The following is a 19130-nucleotide window of genomic DNA, read 5'->3' on the forward strand; positions in this document are numbered from 1 at the left end:
CGTAACAATTAGCATGAAGTGTTACAGTACACATGAAAAATCTGAGGTCACATCTGCTGAGAGTGAGGCTGGCTCAGGAAACCAAGCAAAGGCGAGAGAGGCCAGACAGTTCTTCCCTAATGATAAGTTATGACTAGGTTACATGTAGCCCTAGGTTCCATGGGAATTTCAAAGATGCAAATGGAACAAGCTCATTTTAAAATGAGCTGAGGAAGGGTTCTCCTCTTGAAATCACTGATCTCTCCTAGCTTGTTGGAGACCCACAGCCTCTGCCATCTGACTGCCCTGGATTGCTCAGACCCCTGACTCTTGAGCTCATCCGTGTGGAAAAGCCTCTCTGGGTCTGACAGCCCACTCTTCCATTGTTCATCTGCTCCACATCTGAGGCTTGGAGAGGAAAAGCCAGCTCTGGCTTTGGAGGAGCATGGCGACAAGGAGTCTAGTGGCTTTGGGGGACACTTCTCTGCTCCTGGGTCTGCCTGTGGGACCCTGAGCAGATTGCTTGCCTTGTCTTGGTTCTATTTTTCTACCTCTGCAAGATGGCCATGTTAATACCTGCCTTGAAGGTAGCTAGGAGACTCAGAAGTGGGTGTGAGCTAACCAGCTTGCCCAGGCTGGTGATGGGAGAGGTTTGACTAGAATTTGTAACTGAAGGGAAGAGACGCAAACTAGAGGAGCTGTTTTCTGTTTTGCTCAGGACTGGAACCAGATGAATAAGGCTTTCACTTCATGTAAACAGAAGCCACGCCCAGAGGCCCCATACCATACCATCCCACAGCCTCACTCGGTGCATCCATTTGGCAGGGGTGCAGATCCTTGAGTTGGGGAGGAATTCTTGGGTTTGGAGAGGAGAGGGCAGGGGCCTGGGAGGAAATTTTGCTTCACACTGTGAGATAGGATTCTTTTTTTTGTGGGTCATAGGGCTTGAACCCTGACTGGGCACTGTCCCTGAGCTCTTCAGCCCAAGGCTACTGCCCTAACTTTGAGCCAGGCCCCACTTCCCGTTTTCTAGATGTTAATTAAAGGTAAAAGTCCCAGGTTCTTTTGTGCCTGGGCTGACTTTGAAACTTGATCCTCAGATCTCAGCCTCCTGAGTAGCTAGGAAGACAGGCGTGAGCCATCACACACCCACTTGAAATGGGGTCTTTTTTTTTTTTTTTTTTTAATTTTGCCAGTTCTGGACTTGAGCGCAGGGCCTGAGCACTGTCCTTGGACTTTCTCAAGGCTAGAGCTCTATCACTTGAGCCTCAGAACCACTTTGGCTTTTTTCTATGTATGTGATACCAAGAAATCGAACCTGGGCCTTTGTGCATGCTAGGCAAGCACTCCACCCTTAGGCCAAACTCCTGGCAGATGGGGTCTTTTTAATGTACCGCAAAAGCTCAGTTGTAGGTCTTGTAGCTGCTCAAGGCCTTTAGACTTCTTTCTGTGTTTCTACTGTGCCTAGACACAGCCCTAGAGGTGTATCAGGGGAAAGTTGGGGAAGAATTTCTGGATTTACAGAATAATCTCCTAAAATAGAGAAACTAAAGGAGACAAAAAGTACCCAGCTGACAAGGATCTGACATTTGGTAGAACCACTATAGAAAGCCATTCTGCTGTATCAAAGACTGAACATACATCTCTGTGACTAGCAATTCCGCTCCATAAATATCTTTATATATTCATGAAAAGAGGTATCAAAGAACAGTCCTCATAAAAGCACCAAACCAGAAATAATCCGGTAGACTGGATAAATGATAGTGGAATAGTCTTACCCACTGGACACTATCCAGCCATGACAGTGCGTCCATCTGTAACTACCTTCATGTGGATGAACTAGGAAGGACCCAGATGAGAAAACAACATTCTGTCTGATGCCATGGACACAAAGCACATAGACAGGCAAAGTGAACGCATGGGGCAAGGATGTGAGCCGTGGTTTCCTGGTAGGTGGATAGTAAGAGCCTCTGAGGCTGCGAAATAGTTCTTTCTTCCTTTGAACTGGTTATATAAAGCTGTTTGCTTTGAGCAAATGCACTGTGCACTTTGCTGTTGGGGTCATGTGTTTCAGTACAGAGGATGGAGGTCTCATGTTTGCCCCAGTCTCTTCTAGAGTCTCTTTTAGATGGGAAAGAGAAAGCCTGGCTGGTTTTGCTCATTTCTTCTCTCGAGTGACCCCAGTGGGATGAGGACGTACTGACCTATGGCCTGGACAATTGACTTAACTGCCTGGGATGGGAAGAATTCCTTTAGCCCCTCGAGGGATAAAGGTTGTCCTCAACACTGAGGCTCCACTGTGGCTGGCACCAGGGCAAGGCCATGGATTTTAGAGATCTGCAGGGTCTCAGCTGTGCAGGCCAGAGCCTTCACTTCCATTTCTCTGTGGCCAGAATTCTAGGAAACATTTACAACACCATCTCCATATGCGCGTGTTTGTGTGTGTGCATGCGTGCGTGCACGCGCGCGCGCGCGCGCGCGTGTGTGTGTGTGTGTGTGTGTGTGTGTGTTTGGTTTTAGTGGTGCTCTGTGGTGGCATTGCAAAATCTGGTGACTAGAATATTTGAAATTACCTATGGCAGTTTCTCCATGCACATACATGTGCTCTTGTGCACGTAAGCATACTTACCATACATACCTCTCCATACACTAAGCATTCCTGTATGACTCTTGGAACGTGTCTCAATTTCCTCAGTGAAACGGGAATAATAATGACTCCTGATTCCTGGGGCTGTCACGAGCATTACTCATGTATGTGCAATACACACAGGCATGAGGGTTTTTTTTTTTTTTTTACATTTGTTTAATGCCCGTCTGCTTTGTAACCTGGAGTTAGTGTATCATAGGAACTGAGTTTTTGCCTGTGGTGCTCACAAACCTGTCATGAGATGTGCACTGACACATATTCACAGGCAGGTGTACAAGTCTGCAGAAGTGCCCACTTGTGCATATGGGCAAGCAGGGTTGCACACACACACACACACACACACACACACACAGCAGGTCCCCCACTAGCTTTGTGTGCACATTACAGGTGCCATGTTTAAAAGCAAGGGGCAAGGCCTTCCTCACGAGGTCTGGAGGGTTGGAACGTCTGGTCAGGAGGTGCCTGTGCAGGGCTGGGTACCAGCACAGACCCACACCCCACTTCAGAGCTGTGGAGAAGTGGAGGGAGCTGAACTGCCAGTGGAGGCAGAGTGAGCAGGGACGCACAGGGTCACAGGCTAGCAAGCCAAGCCCTCTCTCTCCTTATAGAGACACAGAACCACAGTCACTAAGACTTCCAACTTCAAGACTTAGACTTTTTTTTTCTATGAGCTAAACTTTTTTATTTTTAAAAATAAATGTGTTCTGGTCCTCTGATAGACATTGTGGGTCAGAGAACTCCAGGTGTGGCCTGGCTGGGGTCTCTCAGGAGGTTGTGTGGGCTGTGGCAGTCAGGGCGGCTGTCTCTTCTGGTGGCACCACTGAGCGCCCTCTGGTGGTGGTTGTCAGAATCCAGTGTTGAGCTGGTACCCTGGTTTCCCTTCCTTTTCTCAGATGTGTGACTATGGGCAGATCTCCCACATCTTCCTGCACAGAATGAACATGGTGAGAGCACTTACTTCATAGATCAATGCCTGCATGTATGGGAAACACATAGAACAAACAGGGACCCACATCCACAGGTGCTGTGAAGTGCTATAGAAAAGGTTTCTGCTGTTACTGCATTTTTTTCCCCTCAGTCCTGGAGCTTGAACCCAGGGCGTGGGCACTGTCCCTGAGCTCTTTTGCTCAAAGCTAGCGCTCTCCCACCTTGAGCCCACAGTGTTACCACGTCCAGTTTCCTCGTGATTAATTGGAGATAAGAGTTTCACAGACTTTCCTGCCTGGGCTGGCTTTGAACCACGATCCTCAGATCTCAGCCTCCTGAGTAGCTAGGATCACAGGCGTGAGGCCAGCGGCACCTGGCTCATGACTGCATTTTAAATAATTTTTGTTATTATTAGAAAGGTTATGTACAGAGGTGTTAGTTACTTAAGTCAGGTAATAAGTATATTTCTTTTTGGACAATGTCATTCCTTCCCTTACTGTCTCCCACTTCTGCCTTCCCATTCCTTCCCATCCCCAAGTTGCATGGTTTGTTTTCAACAGTGTGTAGTGAGGACCACTGCTGCATTTGTTTAACCTTTGTCCCTCCATTTCTGTGCCTCCCATTAACTCTCCCCAAAACAGATACATGAATGAATCAGAAAGAAATGAAAATAGCAACAGAGGAAAAAAATTCTCTTGTTTCCATTTCCTGGTGTTCATTTCGATAAACATTATTTTGTATGATCAGAGCCACATAGACATTGCAACTTCCTGTTCCTCCCCTAAGAGTATCAAAGGAGGCTTTTGTCTCACTTCTGTGCATATCCAGAATCGTGTGTAATTTATCATGTCCCAGTGTATTTTAGATGTAGCTTCTACCTATGAGGGAAAACACGTGCCATTCATCTCTCTGAGCTTGGCTTACCTTACCTAACGTGATTCATTCCAGGTACACCCATTTCCCTGTCTTTTTTTAAGCTGTAGAGAAAGACCGGCCAACATGAGGACAGAAGCTGGACCTTTCTCTAGGAACTCTTGTGTCCCAGCACAAGCCTGGCTCTTTGGTGGCTTCTCTGTAAACTTGAGGGGGGTGGTTTTTCTGTGAGTCACTGCCCCTTGAATGCTTGGGAATAAGACTACAGGAGGAGCAAAGGAACCTTTCCAGTCAGTTCAGAGTGGGCCTCACAGTATTTGGTCCTCGGTACCTTCTCCTGGAAAGGCAGATGAGCTTGTAGAAGAACTGTCAATGAGTAAATTGTCTCCTGGAGTTTAGTGTCCTGAGCCAGAGAGCCTGCACGTCCAGGGTGTATGGGGTGGGCTTTGTAGTAGGCTAACTTGACCATCGAGGTTGGTGGTCAGCAAGCTGATGCTAAGACTCGGTTCCAAAGGCTACCTGCGTGGATAGAGCCTGGACAGGCCAGCGTCCCCAGCAGTGGGGACACAGACCCTCGCCCTGCCATTCACAGTACATATGTAAGAACCATTCTTGAAGAACTTGGGAGCTTTTGTCCCCAGGCAGCTGGCTTGTATGCTTTTACTTCTATAGTTTTTCAAAAGGTAGAAGTGGAAACAGAAAAAGAAAAAAGCTGCAAATAGACATCCTTTTTTTTTTTTAAACCAGAAGCTATTTTAGCACAGGAACAACTAGAAAGCCTACTCATCAATTTCAAAAGGCTTTTAAAAGCAGCGTGGCCTTGTGTATGCCTACATACCTGCAAAAACCAATGGCAGGGAGAGGAAATGAAATTCGAGTTTAAAAACTCCTTGGTCTGATGTCTTCTTTGAACAGCTGGTGTCTCTTTAGTTCCAAAAAGAAGGAAAAAACAAAAACGACATTGTCTTCACCACAAGGTCCTTATTGGAGGTAGAGCTGGGACTTGAGCTCTCACAAGAAGGTAATTTCGAAGGATTAGGAAGCAGGAGAGCCCCTATGTGTTTTGAACTCAGGACATGGTATGGGAAAGCAAGTCCTAAGTTCAAATCACATGTCTGGGAAAAAGTTAGCATTAGAGGCATTTGTCATACTAGCATAAGATAGTGTCTTTCTTTGTTTTCTCCCCTTCTCTCTCTTCCTTCCCACCCCTGCCCCCTTATGGCAGCACTAGGACTTGAACTCACGGCTTGATGCTGAGTCCTCCTTCAGAGCACCCAGAGAGGTAGATGGCTATGTGGTTATTAAAATGTTACTGAAACAGACAAACACAAAAAGCAACTCCCGTACTTGTTGGGAGGGCAAGCTGGCTCTTCAGCCTCACCTTCCTGCTCCCACCTTCCTGCCAGGAAAGCTCTGCTAGATGGCTTAAGAATAGGGAAAGCCCAAATCCCAAGCTCCTATCTTTCCCCCTCTAGAACCTTCCTTCCCCCAGGGTGAATCACCCAAGAAGTTGCCTAAACCTCAGTGTGTATCTGACCATTTCCTGAGTTAGAATTCACATTCATCCCTGATGGGGCTTTAGCAGACAAAAGTTGTGGTGAATGCCTCTGCCAGTCCTTACCTAGGCTAAGCCTCGGCGTGCTGTAGTCTGAGTATATTAGGGTCTGGGAACAGCCAGGGGCAACCAGGAAGTGACCATGGCTGACAGCGTGGTCAACCGGGGAAGGCAGAGGACCCCTCCCCGCTCTGGACGTTAATCTTGCCTAGAAAGAAAGGCCCAAAATCTAGCCCTACTTCCTCTAGCATTGAATTTTAGCAATGCGGCTTTTCCATTCCTACTTGGTTTCTGTTATCTATGAGCTCATTGGGTGATTGATTGATTCATTGATTGATCTTCAAGAAGCATTGTAGTGAGGAAAATGGCAAGGAGCCAGCAGATTCTCAGAGGTGCTGTGGTACTTGGTCTGATAGGCCCTGATCTAGGAATCAGAATGATTCCATTAAGCATCTCATCTGTTAAACACTCATCCTCCAAGATGAGGGAGTGGACCCAGTCATTAGGCCACTGATATACCTGGCAAACTGCATTTTTTGTTCCCTGTGGAATCAGTCAGATTCCCTGCAAACGTGGCACGTGGTAGCTCTTGACACTCCTGCTCCAGTGGACAGGGTTCAGATAAGAAACCATTTTCCTTGTTCCGGAAACAGGAGTCCAGAAAGAGATGAAATGGCACTGCAGTCCTTTCAGGGAGGTGACCTGCTGGGCGGGGGGCAGGGGACTCCCTTATTAAAACTGGATGGCAGATGGCACTGTCATTTGTCCTTGAACCCAGGGCCCCTTGTGAGTGAAAGAACACACTATTAACTGCTTCCCCTGGGGCAAAAGGATAAGAGAGGGCTGACCTGGGCTCACTGGACTGAGGGGTGCTGAGTCCAGTGTGATGTATTAGGAACAAGCTTTCGTTCAGGTGGGAAGGATTTCCTATTCCCTGAAGAGCCTCAGTTTCCTCCAGTGTAAAATGGGATTGTGAATTACTGGTCCTGCTTCCCATATGGTCTGTGTTTTTTCCTTGAATGTTGGGGGACAGTTGTATATAACCCCCCGCTTTGCTGTTGGTCCAGTGGCCAAGTTAAAGAAACACAGGAAGATCTGGGACTGGGGCTTGAACTCTGGACCTTATGCTCTCACTACTCAAAGCTAGCACTCTTCCACTTGAGCCACAGCTCCACTTCTGGTCTTTGGCTGGTTAGTTGGAATTAAGAGTCCCAGGGACTCTGAGACTTCATCCTCAGACCTGAGCCTCCTGAGTAGCTAGCATTACAGGCAAGGACCACTGGTGCCCACCTTGTTTCTTACCTAATGTTCTTTCTATATTATTGCTCTTCTACTGCTGACTTTTTGTTACTGTGTTATTCTGTTTCTATTTGAACTGATTACTGAGTTCATCTAGCTTGTCTTTCTTATCTCTAGTAAAGTTAAATGTAGGTAACAAGCATACATTTTTCATTGTTTTTGGCTCATAGACTTAATCAAAGAATTTCAGCTGTAATTTCCTCCTTAACCCAAAAGTTACTTAGAAGTTTGCTCCTAAAGAATGGAATGTTAGCGGGGCACGGTGACTCATGCCTGTAATCCTAGCTACTAGGAGACTGAGATCTGAGCATCGCAGTTCAAAGCCAGTCTGGGCACTAAATTCTGTGAGACTCTTATCTCCAATTACCCACCAGAAAACCGGAAGTGACGCTGTGGCTCAAGGGGTACGGTTGGTAGCCTTGAGTTAAGAGCTCAGGGACAATACCCAGGCCCAGAGTTCAAGACCCTTGACCGACAAAAATAAATGAATAAATAAAAGAATGCGATGTGTGGGAGAATCTCTGTCTTTCCATTCTTTTCCTTCCTCCTCTTCTCTGTTTTGCATTAATTGCTAGGTTGGAGCATCTTTTAGACTTTGCAGTGTGGACTAATGTTGTTCCTTCTGTCTTCTGAAAAGTTTAAGATTGTCTTTGTAGCTAATGCACAGATGTGTTTTTAAGTGTTCCACAGACATTAAAAATGAATATGCCCGAGATAAATCAAGACGGTAGACATGTGGTGGCTCACGCCTGTAATCCTAGCTACTTAGGAGGCTGAGCTCTGAGGATCTCGGTCCATAGCCAGCCTGGGAACTAAAGTCAGTGAGACTCATCTCCAATTAACCACCAGAAAACTAGAAGTGGCGCTGTGGCTCAAGGGGTAGGGCAATAGCCTTGAGCTGAAGAGCTCAGGGACAACGCCGATGCCCAGGGGTAGGGTGGTAGCCTTGAGCTGAAGAGCACAGAAGGGCCCAGAGTTCAAGCCCCACAGCTGACAAAAAAAAAAGGTAGACGTGCAACAGTGGCTCAGCAACAGTGGACTGAAATCTTAAGGATTCTGGTTCAAAGCCAGCCTGGGCTAGAAAGTCCATGAGATTCTTATCTCCAGTTAAGTAAAAAGCCAGAATTGGAGATGTGGTTCAAGTGGTAGAGTACTAGCTTGAGCAAAAACAAAACAAAGCACTACCCCCCCCCCCCAAAAAAAACCCCAACAAAACAAAAACTCAGGGACAGCGCAAGGCCCTGACTTGTAGCCCCAGGACCTGCACACACACACGTACACAAAAAGAAAGTAAATTGTTTCATCAAGTCTATTATCCTTATTTCTGTGCGACTGACTTGTTAGTTTTTGAAGAGATGAGTTAAAGGCTTTCAGCTTGTCTATGGTTTTTTTTACTCTTACTGGCTCTTAACATTGTATATTCTTGTGCTTTATCAGAGTTTATGTCTTGTCATTTCTGGATAGTGGGTTGTATCATTTAAAGTGTTCCTTTTGGTTTCTTTAATGCTTTCTGCCCATAATTTGCTGTTAATTTCTATACTTAGTTTGCTATTAAGTTTTCTGTCCTTTTATATCTGTTTATTTTTAATTGCTCATGTCACATTGTTTTGACTATATCTTCTAAGTTATATGTGCTCTATTCATTTTATTTTGTTAGTATTATAGTTTTTTATGTTTGTTGTGTTTTGGAGAGTATCTTATTGTGAACTCAGGACTCCTGAGTGCTGGGATTACAGTTGTGTTGTCACTATAACTAGCCTGAATTCACATATTTGGATTGAAATACTAATTTTTATATTTTACAAATTTGAAATAACTTCTATTTATTGTGATTACTAATATTTCGTACTGTCTGACATTTTCAAGGAGATTTTTTATTAGTATTCTCATAATTCATTCTCATTTCCTTTTAAGAGTTTGATAAGTTTAATTATGTTCTCTTTTCCTTTTGTGCTCATGGAATGGGATAGAATTCCTGCCTTCCTTTAAATACTGTAACAAAATAGTTAATAATTGAATTTGTCAAAGTTTCGAAGTGTAAGTTTTAACATGGAAAAGTCACTTATTTGGATAAACCAAAAAAGAAGCCAGGAAAACAGCTCCCCAGACTATGGCATGTGAGGAATGGAGCAGGAGAGAATAAATTCAACCTGGAAGTTGAAAGCCTTGTGGATCTGAAGCTAGAAAACAGTGGGGAAGGAGCTGAAGAGTCCTGAACAGGAAATGGGAAGGAGACACCCCTGCTAGGACAGGGTGACTTACAACTAAGGGGACTATACCGTCCACAGATTCCACTTGCCCCAACTCCCAGCACCCCCAGCTTCACCACTAGCAAATGGGTATGAAATTGCTAGGGGCCGGAATAGCACCAAGAACCTTGCAGAAGGTTCCAAGTTGTTATAGTTCTCATAGTTAAGACAACGTGGTGACTAAGGTGTGGGGCAAAAGTGGGCAAGCCAGTGTCCACAATCATATTTACCACACGAATGGAGCCAGGTATGGCACATCCTGTAGTCCCAGAGTGGAAGGTGGAAGCAAGACTCTTATTAAAGACACAGACGGGGAGAAAGGGACTATTTTTTTCTCTATTTGCATCACACATAACATGTTGACTCTTGGTAGTTCACTAAGCATGAATGAACGTCATGCTAGGTACAATAACAAGACTTTTGCACCTGCTTCTTGAGGAAAATTGGAAACATCACCTGTAAGCTTGGGGCAAAGCCAGGACATCAAAGTTCTGCCTGTTTACCAGGAAGGAAAGAGAGGGAGGGAGGGCTGTGAGGGAGACTCAGAAACATGGAGCTGCCGTCTTATGAACTCTGCTTTTAACAAATGTCCTCTTACCCTCTAACCTTTGCCAGAGTTGGAGAAAAGCTGGATTTAATGAGACAAATGAAAAGTTTTTAACAGAGCAACTGCATGCTTTTATGCTCTGATGTTTATGCTAAGCTACAGATCCTCACTAGAGATTCAGAAATGTTTCTAAAACAGTGTAACCTTTCACTAATTGTATCCTTAATTAAAATTGTTCTGTTTTGTAATCATTTCCATAGCCTCCATTAGTTGTACCAGGAAAGTTACATTGTGACATTTTCACACATGTAAATAATGTATCCTCCTTGCCCCCTCCCTCTGTCTTGCTAAAACAATTTCAACAGGTTTCATTGTTCTGCTTTCATATATACAAATTAACTGCTTGGACCATAGTCCTCCTCATTCACCCTGTTTAGCCCTCCTACCTTCCAAATAGATAAAAATTCTTCTTTAGAAGAGCCCGTGGTGACACTGGGGTGAGGACATGGAAGACAATGGGGTGGACTGAAAAAGCAGAAAGAGTCTGCACGTCATCAGCTGTGGCCCACTTAATCTGGCAAGGATGCCACACCAACCATAGAGAAAGAAATAGTTCCTTTACCACAGGATGCTTCGTACACTGAGCAGCTGTGTACAAAACAACCGTGCTGGACTGACTCTGCCTGCCTGGTGTCAACAAGAATGCCTTTAAAATGGACCCGTGATATGGACGCACATCTGGGGTAAATAGCCATTATTAAGGAAACAAAAAAAAACCCACAATAGTAACCCATCAGTACTTTGGATTTCTCTGTGAATTCTTGGCTATGACATCAAACCAACAAACAGTAAAAACCAGATGAATCTGACTCATCCAAGTAAAGAACTTTCACATACCAAAGGAGTCAAGAAAGAGAAAGAGAGAAAATTTGCCAATCACTTGTCAGAAGGGTTTAGCACCCAGCTGTATAAAGAACTCTTGACAGTGCAGTGACGGATGATCCACAGCCAATCAGCTACAGGGAGAGATCTGAACAGACATCCCTCCAAAGAAGATATGCAAATAGGAAACGCATGAGAAGATCCTCAGCACCATTTATCTGCAGGAAAATACAACTGAAGTTAAATGAAGATACCGTTTCATGCCAGTAAGGCCTTTATATCCTCCCTGCCCCTAACAGTCACTCCCTTCCTGCATCCTGCCTTTTGGTCTCCTTCCTGTAGCCATTACCTTCAGTGTTCTAAGGTCCCTCCTCTCGGCCATGATAGGTGACCTCTGACCCTAGAGCTGAATGAACCCTTGGTCTTTGGGATCTGTCCAGCATGCCTGCCATCTTGGAATCAGGGCATGGAAAACGGCTACTCTGTCCCTTGATCTCACCAGATCTCTTCCAGCCCAGGCACTCCGTACCTCTTTCTGCGTTTCAGAAGGAGGGCGGTAATGGACGGCACTTCTACCATGTGGAGTGGCCTCTCTGATGCTTAGGTGGACCCTGGGCTGGCATTGGAATGTGCAGAGCATCCCGCCCGGTGTCGACAGTGCAGGATGAGGACTCCATCGCCTGAATCTGAATCTCACTTGTTGTGTAGCACCTCTGCTGTTTGAGTGCCACCTTCCTTGTCTGGATAAGACAGACATCCTTAAATGAACAGCATGTACCGACCTGTGGAACTGGCACACAGAAAGGCCTCTCAGTGGAGATGGTATATAGAAATGTCTGTATAGGACTGATACACAGTAAAGGCTTTAAGTAGAAAGCATACTTGGACATGTGTTTTATTGGCACACAGTAGGACCTTTAAGGAGAAAGCACATATGGAAATGTGGTGTGGGGTTCGCACCCAGTAGGTCCTCCAGGGATATCAGTCTCAGGTCAGGTTGGCTTGTGTGGAGGTGTTTGGGGATTCATTGCACTCAGAAGAGGCACACATGTCTGCACACTTGTTTTCAAGTGTGCTAATTGCCTCTTTAAATGAATTGTCGTCGTTGTGTTGTTTCAATATTTGGATCCACCAGATGCTTCTTTTTTCAAAAGGCTTCTGGACGACTGGGCGGGTTCCAGTTCGGTGGAAGTTTGACTGAAAAGAGTGGACTTGTGCAGTCACTTGGCACTCGTTAGGCACCTGCCCTTTGCCAGCACCTGTTTTGGATCATGGGGGCCAGAAACAGGTGGAAGACAACAGACAGTAGACAGTGGAGGAACAAACATGGAGATGCCTGGGTGACGGTCCGGGAAGCTTCCCATTTTGCCGTTTTGTGGGCTGACTTGATGCATTGTCATCGGGTATTTGTTGTGTCCCAGATACTGGAGACCTGCAGACTTAACCTGTGACCTCATGGAGCTTGAAATGGGAGTGGGGGAGGGGATGGATCGAGGACACAAACAGAAGATAAAGATGCGGTAATGCACGCTATAAAGAAGACACAAGTGTGCTGGTGAGAAGAAGTTGGAGTGGGGTGTTGTCTGACTGTAAGATGGGCAGGTCAGTGGGAAGGCTTCCTGGAGAAGGTGACTGGACAGGAGGAAAAGGGGGGTTCTTCTTTCTGGGACAATGTAATGTAGTGACTATGGCTGATCCCACTTAAGGCCCTCAGCCCCAGCCCACCTCAGAGACGAAGCTGAGGACAGATGTCATCCCTTGATGCACAGATGTGTGGCATGAGAGTGGGGAGCATTCACTGGCAATGCTGCCGAGCCAGTGAGTGGCCAGACGCCTGTTCTTGTCCTTGGAGACGGCTTAAGGTCTCTGGAATGCCAGCAAGCACAACAAGGATGCATTAAAAACTAACACTCAGGGGCCGGGAGTTTGGCCTAGTGGTAGAGTGCTTGCCTAGCATGCACGAAGACCCGGGTTCGATTCCTCGGTACCATATACACAGAAAAAAAGCCAGAAGTGGTGCTGAAGCTCAAGTGGTAGAGCTCTAGCCTTGAGAAAGTCCAAGGAGAGTGCTCAGGCCCTGAGACCAAGCCCAGGACTGGCAAAAAAAAAAAAAAAAAGAACTAACACTCAGATGGCTGATTGTGCCTAGAATCATACTCTGGAAGTAAGTGGTAGAGCCAGGATTCAAACCCAAGTTGTCTGGGTCTATTTGATGGTTGTTAGTGTGAGAGAAGGTCTTGCTGTGGATCCCAGACTGGCTTCCAAATTGCCATTCTCTTACCTCAGGCTTCCTAATGCTGGAACACAGGCATGCCCTGCCAGGTCCGGCTGTTATCTGCCCCTCTTCACTACCACCTCCATGACTCCTTAATAATAGTGACCACAGTACTCTCCTCCCCCCACCCCACACCTCCAGGGTGGTCCCAGAGGTTAAGTGAGATAGGTGTTTGCTTGTCTTCCCTAAGGCCTGCCTTTTCTTTTCAACAATTTTTTTAATGAATTGTTCTTGAGTTTATACTTTTCTAAGCAATGAGGACTGCAAGCAGAAGTCACATTCAACTGGAAACAAATGCATCTCCAAGTCCAAAAGTTCTTCCAAGGAAAAATGCCAGGCAGTCCTGGGTGTACAGTGGGGTCTGATCCGCTCTGCTTTAATCTGATGATGTTTAAGCCATGGTTAGGTTACAGGATGGGTGGGGGCAGGGCAGGTGGGCGGGGCAACACTGTGCAGAGAGCTGTGGGTATGAGGTTGAGTCCAGTGGTCATGGTGGCTGGTCCGCAGGGGAGGAGGGATGAAGCAGTGAGCATGGGGGAAGGGGGCGGCTCCTTGTTTCCAGCATGGGCGTCTGTGGGAATGTCTGTACCATTTAGCAAGAGGAGAAAGACAGGTGATGTTGAGAATGTCTAAGATGAGGGGGCTCTCGCAGGGCGTGGGGGGGGCCTGTCCTGCAGGAAGCCAGGCTTTGGCCTCCAGAATCTCCATGGGGGGGTGGGGATGTCTGCTGGGGGGTGAAACAGGAGTCTGAATGAGTCAGGAGCCCTGAGACCCACTGCCTTCTCTTGACAGAGAGTCTCTTCCTGTCGCCATTACAGGCTGTGTAATGGGGTTGGGTGGGACCTGCCATCTGAAGACCACTGACCTCCCCGCCACCTCATGCCCTTTCTGATGTTTTAGACGTACAGCAGCCAGAGTGAGAGCAACGAAGACTATGAGATTCCCCCCATAACGCCACCTAACCTCCCCGAGCCGCCCCTCCTGCACCTGGGGGACCACGAGGCTGGCTACCACTCGCTGCGCCACGGCCTGGCGCCCAACGGGCTGCTCCCAGCCTACTCCTACCAGGCTATGGACCTCCCCACCATCATGGTGTCCAACATGCTGGCCCAGGATGGCCACCTGCTGTCAGGCCAGCTGCCCACGGTGAGTGCCTACCTGTCTCCTGCCTCGCTTCCGCGGGATGGGATGGGAGAGCCCATGTGAGTTCTGCATTCCGTCGGGGGTCTGCATGGAGGGAAACTGGTGCTTTCGGCAAGCTCTGTGTCTGACAAATTGGGATTTGTTGTATTAATTCTAATTTTTCATTTTAGCCGCTTTATCAAAATGTAATTCATGTGCTGTAGGGTTCATCCACGGAAAGTATATAATTCCGTCACTTTGCATAGATGGATAGCGTCATGTAACCATCTGTACATGGGATTTTAGAACATTTTTATCACCCTTTGAAGGAAACCTGTAACCAAATATTTAGTTAGTTATGGGGACGGTGTACATGTACTTTGGGGGCCTGAATTCAAGATCTTATGCTCTCCCTTGGCTTTTGTTCACTCAAGGTTGGTGCTTTACTATTTATACTACGCCTCCACTTCCTGCTTTTTGCTGGAGATAAGAATCTTACAGACTTTCCTGTCTTGGCCACCTTTGCAACTTATTCCCCAAATCTCAGCTTCCTGAGTAGCTGGGATTATAGAAGTGAGCCATTGTCCTACTGGCAAAAACCTATACCTTTTCCTTATTACTCCCAATCCATTCCTACAACCACTAGCCTAACAGATCCTAATTGTTCCTGCTGCTCTCTCTATGCCTATTCTGGATGTATCATAGAAGTGGAATCCTGTCTTTTGAAAATGGTATCTTGCTTAAGCACCAGGGAAAGTGGTGGTTTGAGCTAGAGTTCAGGGGTAGGGAGGAGCTTAATGCCTTAAGTGTTAATTTGCACAGACCATAACACCCCAGAGATGTCCGGCAGAGGGAGGTGAGCCACCTCAGCAATGTCCAGTCCTGTTGGCTCTGATCCCAGAGGCTACCAGTTCATTTCTTCTGGACCCATCAGGCTACCCGGCCCCATAGACATGTGTGGAGTCCGATTTTCTCCCAGGAGAGGAAAGCCTGCCGGCAGGAATCATAAAAAAGTATTAGAATCGGGCTCCTTCTACCAAATTAAATATGCTCAAGGCTTCTTCTTTGACTTCAGCGTCTTAACTGATTAAACATTCATTTCCGAGACAAAAAAGAGTCAATTTAGTATGAAAGATATATTTTTCCAGTTTAATTTAAAGTGCTGCACCTCCATCTGACCCCTATTTTCATAACTCAATAATTTCATCCAGTGTTGATTGTCTCATTTTGAGAGAGATATTGTATGTATAAATCAGGTTTCTAAAATACCCAAAGAAAAACGCCAAGTGTGGAATTTATGAAGGAGCTTCTGTGGAGTCTAACATGGTTGATTTTGGAGATATTGGCGGGGTACAATGTTGCTGGTCCCAGGGGAGGATTTATCCTAGGCCAGGAGGAATCTAGGCTCCCCGGGAACCCGTACTTATTGTGGAGGCAGAGGAGTTTGGGGCAGGTGAGGCTGGGCCAGCCTCACCCTTGCTATGAATTCTAATGATCCAGAGATCCAGGGATTTCTTGGGTCAAGCCTTGGGGGGGGGGGGTGGGCTGTGTGGTCCAGTCTGCTCAGCATTGGTAACTGGCTCTCCCAGCATGCCTGGGGCCTCCCTACTCCATGTGAAGGGTCCCACAGGCTGCTGTCTTGGGATACCTGCTGAGAGCAGGGATGGGACCTCAGTTACTTCAGCAATGGTTCTCATGGGAGCCTACAGTTCTGGTTCAGGGCCTGGAACCTGGGGGCAGGGCCTGTGTGTCTAGTCTGAGAATTCTTCCTATACCTCCTAGCACTACCCCTGCCCCTTCCTGGTCAGTGCTGTTCCTCTCCAGTCTCCTTCCCTGCACCGCTGCCCCCAGGCTCAGTGTATCCCTCTTTGATCTGTATGAATTGAGACACAGGGATCCCCTGTAGAGCCCGAGGCACTGGGACAGAAGACTTGACATCCCTCCCTCACAACCATCTAGATTTCTCAGCCATTGGAGGCTATAGAAAACCCTGAGTCCAACCAATTACCTTTATCATTCTTAACACATAAGTTCTTTGTTTTGTTCTGTGATTGTTATCAGGCAGCTTTTGCTGTGTAACAAACCACCCCAACACTTGGAGTCTTAAAACATCACATTGTGATGATTTCTCTTGGATTATTTGGGTCAGCAAGGTGGTCCTTTTGATCTGGACTAGGTCAGATAATTTCTGGAGTCAGCTTGCACCTTGCTTGGAGTCCCCAGTCTAAAGTGGCCTTAGTCACAGATCTCTGATCTTGGCTCATGGAAACCACAGAGAACCATGGAGGAGACTTGGCTGTGAATCCCTCCTTGCATGGGGAACTAGGTTTGTTCACCTGGCTGTGGGGTTCCCAGGCACATCAAGAAAATGTGGCCTCTGGATGCTAATGTTTTTCAGACCTCTACACACTTAGCACAAGCTACTCTCCCATTGGCCAGAGCCAGCCTTCTTAAAGGGATCGGTGGCAGAGTCACCCCTTGCACAAAGTGTAAAAGATAGGACTGGGGTCACTTCCTTAATAGCCTATGTCACATTTGCTTCCAGGGGCAAGGAGGGTCTTGTTTTCTTGAAATTTTGTTTTACTCACTAGTTAAAATGGGGTGAGATTGACCTGAGTCCAAACCCACCCCACCCTGAACCCTAGAGCAAGGCAGGCCTTCTCCCCTGTGTCGGAGGTCAACAGTGCTTGCCCCATAGAAACTCTGGAAGTTTCAGTGGTCAGATGTAGGAAGAGGCACACAGTAGATGTTTAATGAGTGTAAGCTACTGTGTTTATTAATGCAGTCAGTTTATTGGCAGGACTTAGTGGCCCAGGTTTGTCCAGAGCTGTAGGCACTGATAGGGCAGTGGTTAGGCTGCTTGCAGAGGTAGATATTGAGAAAGCAAGTCAGAGGTAGAGTTAATGAAGCAACCCAGGATCTGGGTCAGTGCTTGGTGCTTTGAAGGTACAGCACATGCCTATAACCCTAGCTACTCACAAGGCTAAAGATCAAGGTTCAAAGCCAGTGAGAGCAGGAAAGTCCATGAGACTCTTATCTCCAATTAACTGTCAGAAAACCAGAAATAGAGCTGTAACTCGTAGAGTTAGAGCACTAGGCCCTGAATTCAAGCCCCACAACTAACTTTTCCCCACTCCCCAAAAAAGCCACAGAGAAGAGGCCAGGTATACCTGTAATCCCAGTTACTCAAGAGGTAGATCAGAAGGCTATTGATTTGAAGCCTAGTCTGGGCAGAAAGTTTATGAAACCCATCTCAGCAAACAAGCTAGGCTAGATGTGCCTGCTGTCCTAGTTCTGTGGGAGATTTAGTCATGGTTCAATGCCAGTCCTAGAGGAAAACCCCATGTTCTTCCCTGAACAAATAAAGCAAAAAAGAGTGAGGCGTGTGGTGTACATGGTAGATCACTCACTAAGAGTGAGGTCCTGAGTTCAAACTAGTATCAGGGAAGAAGAAAGGAAAAGAAGCAGCAAAGTGAAAGGCTTGGTGTGCCATTGGCTTCATGGCCAGAGAGAGGACCTGCCACGATAAAAATCAGGGGGTGCCAGGGTGTTGTCCTTCTGGGGATAAGAGTGGAAGAGACTGATCAGAGTACGTCTAGAAAGGGGATAGGGTAGGCCCAGCGCCTTCTTTTTATACACTAGAGTCTGGATAACAATTCTCATTCCCCTGTTTTTCAGAGGCAGTAAGCAAAAGAAATATGTCTTTTTACATTTTCTAAAACTCAGAAAAATGGCTTTAAACAGCTTTTGCTCCCCAGCTATAATTATTTATTTTCAAAACACCCCTGCAGTGGATAGCGCCGTTTTCTTATCCTGCACTCCTTTTGCTCATAAATGAACCATCACTTCAATAAATCATTATGAAAACAGAGACTAACACTGGCTCTGAAAGGTTGAAAGATTTATGTAACACATTTATGTTTCCCATTTTCTCATTCTGGTACTCCGCTGCAAAAGCTAAGCTAATAAAAGCTGCTATTAATATTTCTTGTTGCCTAGCAACCCCAGAGCAGGAGTAATAGCTTGGGCTAGAAAAATAGATGACCGATAAGGAAAAATTCAATTCTTTTATTATCTCAAGGGAAATGGCCTTTTACTAGAACATTATGATGTACGAGTGTGAAGTTGAACACAAAAGATTTTTGTGTGTGTTTGTTTTTCTATTTTTAATGAACATTATTTTACTTCCGCTAACTCTTAGAGGGCTCCTTTTGTTTTCTTTTGCTCCTCCCAACACTCCATCTCTCATGCTTAATTTAGTAGCTATAGTAGTTAAGAATCGGTTGGCACATTTTCAGTTTTAAAAGGGTTTTTGCAAATGTTTACAACTCGGTCACAGAAATTCACTCTGGTAAAACTCAAGCAGTGAGAAGCCAACATGCAGTCTGTTAGTCCACATTTGGTAAGAGGTAAGATTCATGTTTTTTGGCCAGGTGCTGGTGGCTCATGCCTGGAATTCTAGCCGTTCAGGAAGATGAGATCTGAGGGTCGTGATTCAAAGGCAGCCTAAGCAGGAAAGTCATTGAGCCTCTTATCTCCCAGTTAGCCAGCAAAACGTGGAGAAGTAGCTGGGCTTTCCTGTAATCCTAGCCACTCAGGAGGCCAAGATTTGAGGATGGAGCTGTGAAGGGTGAGTAAGTCCGTAATACTTTTATCTCCAATTAAAAATGGGAAAAGCTGGGGCTGGGAGTTTGACCTAGTGGTAGAGTGCTTGCCAAGCATGCACAAAGACCCTGGTTCAATTCCTCAGTACCATGTACATAGAAAAAAGCCAG

The 19130-nt window shown here is 46.2% G+C and overlaps 1 protein-coding gene across 5 annotated transcripts in view; it reads left to right on the top strand.

Moving 5' to 3' along the window:
* The window catches only part of Tox2 (TOX high mobility group box family member 2), a 91651-nt gene that overhangs the window by 44684 nt on the left and 27837 nt on the right, over nucleotides 1–19130 (top strand). For all 5 annotated transcript variants that reach the window (XM_090352388.1, XM_090352390.1, XM_090352389.1 and 2 more), the window contains exon 3: nucleotides 14134–14379. In XM_090352388.1, coding sequence (XP_090208514.1) covers nucleotides 14134–14379 — 246 coding nt within the window. The remainder of the gene's footprint in view (nucleotides 1–14133; nucleotides 14380–19130) is intronic.

This window comes from Megascapheus bottae, chromosome 18 (genome assembly GCF_031878675.1).
Source record: "Megascapheus bottae isolate mThoBot1 chromosome 18, mThoBot2.hap1, whole genome shotgun sequence".
Classification (NCBI taxonomy): domain Eukaryota; kingdom Metazoa; phylum Chordata; class Mammalia; order Rodentia; family Geomyidae; genus Megascapheus; species Megascapheus bottae.